Here is a 10,675-nt window from a genome sequence, read left to right as displayed (position 1 = left end):
ACAATCTGGAATGAATACTCATAAAACAGAGCATGCTATACGGCACATTGTGTCAATTATTTCTTCTGAAAAACACATTAACATGGTTTCTGTCACTTGACAAGATATGGTTTTCTTTAATATTTGGCTCAAAACAAGTAAATCCACAGACAGACGACGCTAACCTCGCCTTCAGTTCTCAACCAGCATCGTCGCTGTTGACATTTTGTACTCAGTGTGTTCATTTAGGCAGTTTATACGAGGTTAATCAGTCCTGTTTTCAGATCATTAACTGCTTGCACAGTTCAGGGTCTTTAAGAGGAGAAACACTGTTCCAAAGCTCCATTCACTGTCAGCTGCAGCCTGATCCCAGTTCATTCATTGATAAAATGTTTTCCATTTCACTGTTTGGCTTGAATACAATATTAACATTGAGTATTTACAAACCGGTTGGACCAAAAAGAGCAATTTGAAGCCGCAAGTGTTGATTAATGAGCAAATATTTGGCATCCGTGAATGTTTTCAAAAGAACGATGAGAAAAAAAAGAAGATTTTAATGTTGTTAATGTGAGACTTTTAAAAAAATGACTTTGACTGACAACTTGTGTGCGTGTGTGATATCTTTCAAACAAACACAAATGGGTGCGAAGAAATGTAAACGCCTTCACACTCTTGATTGACACATCTGAGGTTCTTAGGTGTTCATCGAATAACGGTTTTACAGGAAGCGTTCGCAGCATCACACATTACTGAAGTCTCTTTCACCATACTATGTACAATGAGGTGCAGTCACTTGAGGGTTTCCTCGGTCAGACTAGGCGGCGTAGTTAAAGGGCTGAGAGCGGTGGTTATGGGTTCAGGGAGCCTAGACTCTCGAATGCAGCGCATGTTCCCAGTGCTGAATACACACTGGAGTGGCCACAAAACCACAACAACAAGCAGAACCATGAGAACAATGAAGAGCAACATTCTCTTCCAGTCAGCCAGCCGGTCCAGCATTCTGGAAGTCTGGGGCTGCACCTGGAGGGGGGCTTCCGCCGCTTTGCTGGCCCCAATGTCAATGCACACACAGAAGGCTGTAGGACTCTCAGGAGGTCCTGAGTCCAAGTTGTTCCCCAAGCTTTTATAGCACAGCTTCTCCCCTTCAAGCCACACCGGCTCCACCTGCTGCTGGTGGCTTGGAAGCTTGCACAGGACCTCATCGTTGGTGGCCAGACCAGGGGGTCCCTCCTTGGGCAGGGTGGTGGGGTGGCGGCAGAAGGGGCAGAAGAGACGCGTGCTGCTACTGTTGTCATCTTGGTCAGCAAGGGAGACCGCCATGAGGCGGGAGAGGCACTCAAGGCAGAAGGTGTGAGGGCACTGCAACAACTTGGGTGTTTTGAAGACATTGTCGTAGGTGTTGTAGCAGATGGGACACTCCAGCTGGCTCCCCACGGACACCTTCTTCTGCAGCTCTCCCGCAACGTCCCGGAGAGACACCTGCATGTGCCAAACCTGAGGAGTCTGTTCCATCCTTGAGGATTCAATCCACTGTCTCCTTTGTCCTGCCTTTTTCTCCTCTCTTCCTTCTTTGTCCTTGACTTCTGGATAAAAGACAGTGAATAAGAAATTTAGATTGATGTTTACTTTTCAGATAGTATTTGAACACTTCTAAAATTCCAAGTGAGAGGCATTTGTTCAGTCACGCACAATCATAATTCCAACAAGTTATCAGGATTTCACTCAACAGGTGCACATTTATCAGTTTCTTGCCCTCTAAATGTTGAACATTGAGCTGCTTTTACTCCGATTCAGAGCACACGTAATATTACAAAGCTGTATGGATTTTGGTCGGTCAGTGAGTAATTCAAACATGGCTGTGAGGTAAAATGGATCAAATTTCTTTTATGAAACTGTAGCTTTTCCTTTGCGACCATAACGATCAGGTTTTTTTTCCCCCCAAGGCATAAAAACCCCTGCTGGTGTCAGCTGGTACCAGCACTGGCATCATAATGCCCCACCAGTTACCCCACGTAATGAAGGTTCCCGCAAAATATCAAAAACATGATCACACGGAAACAGCATGTCCCAAATAATTGAATTTAAGTTACTTATGTGGCCATAAAACTCCTCCCCCCTCCAAAGCTTTGGACTGAAACAGTACTACTACTATTATATTCAGTACTACTACTTGCAACATCACTATCTTTGTCAATATGATGGGTGTGTTGACTACCATGTGCAATATCATTTTTTCCTGATCGTTTCCTAATAATGTTGCAGTGCATTTGCGTTTTAATATGACAAGCAATATTCTCTTTTGTCTTGTTATTGATGATATCATCATTGTTATTATTATTGTAATTCCAGAGCAATCTAGGAAAAGAATTTCCTTCTAGATAAATAATGTTTGATTTTTATCTTATCTTCTGTTTACTGCTGCTATAGTATCTTAATTTTGCATTCTGGATATGAACACAGAGTCAGAAAAAGAGTCAGATGTACGATGCATATACAAAATGTTTTATGGTGTTGTTACTGGTTTCATAATGCCAGGAGAGCTGCAGTACGTGCAGTTCTAATGTGAGTTTGTTTGTCTTCGGGTCATTCCCGCATCATGCAACTGCTCAGACTGTTCCAGGCAAGTTACAGTGTGTGTCTCTGTCTTGGTCACACACGTGCTGCTTTGCTGATGTGACTTTCGGAGCTCGAGTGTTCAGATCTGTGTCTCTGAGGCTGCAGAGAAGCTGTTTTGGGTCACCAGGACACTGAGACATCAGCTGCTCCCATTTGAGTTGTCACATTTTGTTGGCCAGTATTAGTTAATTAACCTCCCTGCTGGTGTTTGTTATTAAAGGAGCTGAAGGAGGTGTGTGTGTGTTAGGGATGAAGGATGGTCACTAGAACACACAGGTGTTCTCCTCTCTGAGCTCTCAGTTCCCTCATTTGCACAAAGTCCCTGCCTGTTCTCGCTGTAATCTCTCCATCTACCCTTGGAATTCCTGTCGCAACCACGCTCTCTCCCTTTCGACTCAATCCAAACATGCTCTTTTGGGATGAGAACATAGTTTTTGTTATATCGGTTTAAAATACACCCACAAATTGCTTTTTGGAGCATTTTATTCATTTGCTGGAGGTCCCATTTAATGCTTCAAAATTCATACAATTTATGGTGAATTTATTTTCAGCTATGAACGTAGTCCAAAATAAAAAATCCCATTAGATTTTGGTCAAGGAAACATGTGGTGATGCTTACATCAGGTTTGATTTTTTTTTTTTTTTGGTCTTTGAAATGTATTCCCAAATAGATGTCTTGAGCTTATGAAGACATTTTCCCCCCTCCTACATCTTCTTTTCGATGCTAGGATGTATAAAGAGCCAGCTAGGTATACTTAGCTTGATGCTAATGGTGACTGGTAGCTAACAATAGCTACAGCAACACAACAAAAGAAAAAAAACTGCCTAAAAATGCCAGTTTGCAAACTCTCGAGCACACTGTCCATGCTGTCCATGTCCCTTTATTCAACCGTATGCTCAGCAGTCTGCAAAGTTTATAATTTGAGCTATAAATAAGCTAGCTGGTGCATTCCCTGTTCATTCAACATAGTGCCAAACTAAACAGTTAATTTTAGCTAAAATCAAAGAGTTTGCGCATTACTGAGTTTACAGCTGAATTAAGAGGACTTGAATTATACCAGATGATGCCTTTGAGAGTTGGTAAAGGGTTGTTTTTTAGTTTTACGGTTCTTTTTGTTGTTGTTGTTGTTGTTTTTAGCTGTAGCTGTTGTTGGCCATCAGTCGCTACATTAGCTTCAATCTAAATATATGCAACTTGTTCTTTTTGCATTCTGGAGTCAGAAAAGTGGTGATCCAGTAGGGGGAAAAACAAAAACCGTGTGAGCTCAAGACACCTATTTATGAGTACTTGAGATTCAAAAAAACACATTGTGGCTGGAGTATCGCTTTAAAGAGGAAAAACAGTAAGCTAAGCCAGGCTGAATGTAACCTGTGTGCACTGTTTAAATATTTCACCGAACAACACAGTCTCACATTACCAAAAAAAGCCAATAAGTTGAAAGCAGTTTTGAAGGTCGCCTCAGGCCATACTTTGATATGCTCCTAACAGCTTTTCTGCGTCCATGCCATGTCGACTCTTTTTGACATCTGTTTTACACTGTAACAACACAACCGACGTCTGAGGTGATGTAACGGATCGTCACCTTCTTAAAATAATTGCCTAAATCACTTTTTGACAAAAAAAATTTTTTTTGCCTTAAACAACTCCTTATGATGTTTTGTCTCCAGTTTTTTGCGTTTTCTAAAAAACTTGAAACAATGACTTAGGCGATCTGATGACTCTCCACAAGGAAACACAGGTTCGTCATCATGATAAAATGACTTTACTATCTAATTAAAGTGCTTTGACTTCAGACACAGACGGACAGGATGTGAGACTTCTTTTAGTGAACATAAACTTGTCTAGTGTAAACAGAAACAGGTTACAAATCCAGTTTTAGACTCTTTACTTAAGGTGGATATGGTCTACGGATGATGCAAAAGGCAGCTCCCTTTAAAAGAAGAAAGGTCAGAGGGTCCCACAATGTGTTGTACAATCAAATATTAACTTGATCCAAAATACCAACAGTTTATCAATCGCACATGTTGCTCTCATCTATCCTACTGTCCCATTTGTGTACATGAATGGCAACGTGGGGCAAACTGTTTAGTCAAAGTGCAGTGTGTGTGTGTGTGTGTGTGTGTGTGTGTGTGTGTGTGTGTGTGTGTGTGTGTGTGTGTGTCTGCAGAACACCGGTTCTACTCAACCATCATCCATGATGCTGTTTTACCAGTTTGTATTGAAGATGAAACTCGATCTACAGGCCGGGGGCCAGGCTACTGCTGCAGACAGTTAAACTGATCTAAAAGCAAACGACAGCTGGCACAGGTAACACACCTGCAAACCTGACAGACCAAGCAGAAAACCGGTCACGGACAGTTGAGGATTCTGCTATTGTGTCTCAATTATCCACTTCATAATGGATGTAGTCCTACCTGTGCTGTTATTTTTACAGCTCAAAGACAAAGAAAAGAAAAGAAATTTGTTTATTTTAAACGCTGTTGTTCTTAAAAAGAAGAGACGCTCTTTAAACGTGAAAGCAACAAAACAGTGCCGGAAGCAGAAAAGTGGCACAAAATGGGATTCAGAGCAAAGGTTCAGTTTACCTGTTAACTGAGAAGAAAAGGTGTCAGATGATCCACTTGTTTTCTCGCTGTCCTGGAAAAAAAGCAGTCGGACTGGCAGCTGATATCCCACCAAGGACCTCTCGGGTCTCTTGAGCTTTTCCTCAGCCCAGGCTGGATCCTCTCTGCTGCTCTACCTCCTCCTCTGCTGGAGTCACAGGTAAGAGTGGGTGTGTGCTCTGCTCTCCTGTCCACACTGCTCTGCTGGCTGGTTTCACCTTCCCAAACAGTTGACTCCCCCTTTTAGTACTTTATGCTGAAGGATGTCTTGGCCTTTAGGGGGTGTTTGGAGGTGGAAATGAAGAGGCGGGGGGTGCTCCAGACAATAAGGAAAAGTAATACACATACTCCTCTCTGTCGCTTTCTATGTTGATATTATTCACTCACTCACACACACACACACACACACACACACACACACACACACACACACACACACACACACACACACACAGCAAATATAAACGCATACAATAAATACATTTCATCCTGTAAACAATAGGCTTATGTCATGTCACAAACTGAGACTCACAAAAAAGACACAGTCTTCAGTAACGTATGCTTAAGCAGTACAATACATTGAGAGGACTCATTTCCATTGAGACCGTGTTGAGAGAGCAGGTGGTGATGCAGGACTAGATTCTCACCACAGCACTTTACAAGCTTTTTATCTATTTATTTATTCTTTGAAAAGCAAATGTCAAAATTACCACACACACACACACACACACACAAAAACCCCAAGAAAAAAACATCGCGTTTGACTTGACGGATGAAATATCGAGGAAATTCCTCTTTGAGGAATTATTTTAATGCAATTCAGGAAATAAAAATAAGAAAATAAGGAATCCTCCAGGAAGTAGGAGGGATAAGATGACTTGCAGGGCAGGTGTTTGTGGTTGCTCCTTTTATTTTATGGTAATGTCTAATGGCTTTGGGCCATTAGCAAAAACAGCCAGGTAACCGGCCTGGTTATTTAGTAACCCAATACAAATACAAATACACTGTGTCATATCAGCAAAGTCATTTATTGGGTGTTGAGTTGTGAGCACACTGAGGAAGAAAAAGAAGATGTAATCAGATGTTTTATTTCTCTTCCTGGAACCCATGAACTTGATGGTCATAAGAAAGAATTTTAGTGGGCCATTGGATGTGTGAGCTACTGTTATCTAGCGGGAAGGATTGCTGGGTGAGTGATACACGTGAAAGCAGAGCAGCTGCACGTGCTGGCCCAGCTGTAAAATGACACAATATTGACTGTGTCCCTACTCGATCTGAAATTTACTCACACGAGAGCAAAGATAATATTTTCAACTGGTGTCATCGTGCTGAGTATTTTGGCATTTTGTCAACGTATGACTTTTTCCTCCGAGCTGAGATGAGAAGAACTGGGAGTGTTTGCTTTTATCTACATCATCCGATGACGTAGTCAAGTTCTCACCAGGTCTTAGCGGCCCTCCTCTGATGGGATGGAAGCGGCCCCGTTGCCTAAAATTCATCAGGATGGATCCTCCAAACAAGTGCACAAGCATTTGATTATTAATGATGATGATGATAATGAAGATTGTTTTATTATCATTTCCTGATGAATTTAGAGATCAAATTTATCGGCTCCATGGGAAATGTTTCAGCTTTAAGGGATCATCTCAATCATAGTGCGGATTTAAGATCCTTTTTTGTGTTATGATCAATATCTCCCAAAAAAAATTGACTATATTTTGATTACATGTGTTAAAGACATGCATTTTGAATGAAGGGCAAAGTATGGATGTGGATGGATGTGAGGAATCACGTCACGTCCGCTGACAGCTAATTGCTAATAGCTAATGGCAAACAGCTAATGGCTAAAGGCTAATAGATAATCCAGCAAATTTCCCAGAACTGTCTTTGGGATCAAGGATATATATTTTGATCTAGAGTGTCCAAATGTGAACAACTCGTTCTCTGTCATACAAAACATCTTCACGCCAAATTTGATCTAAATCTGTCCATTTGTTCTTGAGTTCTCCTGCTAACAAACAAACAAACATTCAAACTGGTGCGACCACCTTCGTGGAAGTAGTGAGTGGAGGAACAAGATGACAACATCCGTAAACGGGTCACTGAAGGGTTTGATAAGTGTGGAAAACAAAGGAGTCATTCCTGACGGCTTTTCCAGTTAATTCTTTACTTAATCTTGTGGGAATTTTCCATTAAAAAAAACAAACTGGTCTTGTTTTTTAACTTAATCATGTTTTACTATCTTATGGAAGTAGACTTGGCAGCTCAAGATGATAGTGAATGTGAATCTAATCTGGATTAGGGGCATAATTGATCTATAACCTGAATTTGAAACGCGATTGCTTCCTTACATTGCGGTAATGTTTGACTTGTCAGCAGATGCAAGTGCCTCTGAGGACACGAGGGGGAAAACCAGTCACATCAAAGTTCTTGTCAACGTTCCGACACCTCGGCTGCTCATCAACCAATACCAGCAAGTCAGTTTTTTTCCAAAGTGAAAAACTCCTGGAGGGAGCCTTTTCTAAGTTTTCCGACGTGCCCTGCATGTCCACACAAGATGTATTTCTCTAGGATGAGTCCAGAGCTGAGGGCTACAAATCCTTCAGAACTTTATGTGTAAAAAAAAAAAAGAAGGAAAAAAATAACAACGTCCTTTCACCTAAACTTTATGTCTCAGCTTCTCCTCTGTGTCAGAGTCGAACTTATAAGTCACAACGCTTATAAATTGTTCTGCCAATCAAATCACGTTTTGGCCCACTAACTCGTTTATTGGATTGAAGTCTGGACAACAGGGGACAGAAGTCATATCTCAGTGTGACAGATGAGGGTCAAATGAACGTCAAAACAAAGGAGGCAAACAGAAGAAATATGGGTTTACAAGCAATCTATTTTGCAATTTACCTACAAATCAGTTTAGGTCATCACCTTATCTTTATGGCTCACCTCTGCAATGCAGACCGCTTCTTCCTCAAATAAAATTTGGCCCGCAGAGCGTGTTTTGTTGTTAAGACGCGTATGAGGGGAAGGAATGCGAGCAGAGGGAAGTATGTCCTCTATCAGGGTCTCATTATCGTAACCATTAAGACGAGCTACAAAGGTTTTCCAATTGCATTCAAGTGACTTCCTGATAATTTAAGGTGGGTGAGAGCAGCTCATAAATCTCACACAAATAGGTTTCCATAACAAAGAGGTCAGTTTTGCTCTGTGGTAATTTTGTGTGTTTGCTATAGTTTTGACCTTGGTTATTAATGCGCAGCTTTTATGGTCACTGACGCTCCACTCTGTTGAAGGCCAAATTGCATGCAGGCTCGGAAAATGACACACTGTAAAAAGAAAAAACAACCACCTGTTGTCCCTCTAACACTTCCTCGTTCTGGTAGCACATGCATGTGCATATAGAGACTGGAGCGAGAGAGGCGGGGGGGGGGTAGTTGCAGTACTAACAGTTCTACAGTATCTGCCTGTATTTTTTGGAAGAGTTAGCAAAATGCATAAAATACATCAAAATGTAAAACATCACGAGACCGACGCAAAGCCGAATCTTCTCCCCTCTCGTTTTTTTTTTTTTTTTTTTTTTTACAAATGATTTGTTTGAACGCTTTTAATCAAAATGAGACGTTCTGGATCTTACTTGATAAAAATCCTCCGATCATTTCTCAGGTAACAACGGGGAGGTTAAAAAAAACCCATCATCAATCAAAGTCCTGATCAAAATTGGATCATTTGAAATTATAATTACTGCACTACAATGTAACTTTTGAAGACTTTGCATTTACAAACTGCCAGCGACTGCAATTACCGCTGCACGTTTCTGCTCCGGCCGCAAGTTTGAAAAAAAACCAAAAAACAGAATAGCGCCACCTACATATAAATTATAAGACCTACAAGAAACATCCCAATCCGTACAACTTTACTGCTTTTTTTTTTTTTTTTTTTTTTTTTTTTTTTACAGTTTGTTGAAGGAAATTTGGTCTTATGGATCTTATGAGTATGACGGTGTTACACAACCGGCCACAAGATGGAGCTAGCGAATGCAGTTTCAAAACATCTGGAGAATATTGTCATAAAATATACATACAACTCCCTTTTGGATAAAGTCAACAGTATTGTGAAGATGTCATGGTATGATGTCGCAGCAGTGCTCTTCAAGGCTGGACCTGCATCAAATTTTCCGCAGGTGTGTAATGTTGCTTTACGTGAAGCTTTACTAACATTTGGTTATGGCTTATTCATTATATCAGGCAGCACCCACACAACTGTGGCTTAACAGTGTCACAAAAAAACACGTTTTACTTGAAGCCGTTAAAAATATGACAGGAACCATAGATGGTGAAGTTTAGTTTAACGTATGTCAAAAGCAGCAAATAAAATGTTTGTGGAAAATTTCAAAATGGCGGGGGAAAGGCTCGGGCAGAAAGGGGCGTGGCTTGTGACCTATTGGTCTAATCGGCGTCATCAGATGAACACAGTTACTAAATACACTGGCTTTATCAAGCAGAATATAAAACTCTTATTACCTCACCAGACAGTGGAGCTGTCGATCCAGTGGTTAATATGTTGAGCAATTCCACATGGAGCAGAATTCCATTAAATTTAAAACCTTTATCTCTTCGGGTTTTTGAGCTTTTGTAAAATTCCTCCCTTTGATTTTTAATTATAAAGTAAAACAAAGACACCAAATCACTGAAACATGTTAAAAAACAAACAGATCTCCTCAATCCAACAAATCCTGTATAACTAATAACATGTCAAAAATACTGACACATAATAATGCTAATGATGAGAGACAGCAACAACATATAGTTAGAGCCAAGCGAAGTGCAAGTGAAAAGCTGTCAGAAGTGGGATTGGAATTTTTATGTTTTTTCTTTTGAATCAATTTGTTGTTATTTTTTTGTTGTTTTTTTGTATGTCTTGGTGTTTGCATGTCTTCTTTTTTAATTTGCAATTCAGGACTGGAGGTTTTCATCAATTGTATTTAAATTTTGTACCACTTGTCACCGTATAATACAGTTGTGCGATACCGTCGTTCACAAATCTGACGTGTGTCGCGGACACTGTGTCACAGGCTGACTCCAGAGTGAAACCAGGTACGAGTCAGTCTGGTACAAATCATGTTCAGATTTTCACCTTCCACACTCTGCTGATTCTTTCCTGTTAGTGGAAGGACATGTAAACAGCGCCCTCATGTGGCTGTAGTGAAAATTTATATGCTCTCATAACAAACTCCCCATACCATTAATCTCTACCAATCAAATGGTTGTCTTGGGGTTCAGACGGGTTCAGGCGGGGTCTGTAAGCCCCCGGTGAAGTAGATGGGATTTATGTATGGTCAGAGGTGAAGTTCTGCCTGAAAGGCTGAGTGCAGGGCAAAGCACTTCAGAATAACCTGTTCAGCCAGAACCTTTTATCCCGGCTCTCTCTGGGCGTGCCTCTCAAAAGTGAAGTACATTCAAGAAGAGTCTGATCCGTTGGA

At 40.9% G+C, this 10,675-nt stretch overlaps 1 protein-coding gene across 2 annotated transcripts; it reads right to left on the bottom strand.

Annotated features, from left to right (window-relative positions):
• rnf223 (ring finger protein 223) lies at window positions 1-5,351 on the bottom strand. 2 transcript variants are annotated; one of them, XM_086212731.1, is made up of 2 exons: window positions 5,182-5,351; window positions 1-1,562 (listed from the first exon to the last, which is right to left on the bottom strand). In XM_086212731.1, the coding sequence occupies exon 2, from the start codon at window positions 1,489-1,491 to the stop codon at window positions 769-771; it is 723 nt and encodes a 240-aa protein (XP_086068857.1). In that variant the 5' UTR covers window positions 1,492-1,562; window positions 5,182-5,351; the 3' UTR covers window positions 1-768. The 2 variants fall into 2 exon arrangements, with proteins under 2 accessions (XP_086068857.1, XP_086068858.1); XM_086212732.1 differs by having other exon boundaries at window positions 1-1,559.
• Between the last annotated feature and the right edge of the window lie 5,324 nt (window positions 5,352-10,675).

This window comes from Aulostomus chinensis, chromosome 9, assembly GCF_037954235.1.
Source record: "Aulostomus chinensis isolate RoL2024-O1b breed Wild chromosome 9, RoL_Achi_v1.0, whole genome shotgun sequence".
NCBI lineage: Eukaryota > Metazoa > Chordata > Actinopteri > Syngnathiformes > Aulostomidae > Aulostomus > Aulostomus chinensis.
The sequence above is the reverse complement of the archived record's forward strand: the minus strand, read 5'-3'. Positions and strand labels throughout refer to the sequence as shown.

Bases quoted from the DNA above. Each gene is read 5' to 3' on its own strand.
- rnf223 (XM_086212731.1), bottom strand. From the start codon at position 1,491: ATGGAACAGACTCCTCAGGTTTGGCACATGCAGGTGTCTCTCCGGGAC.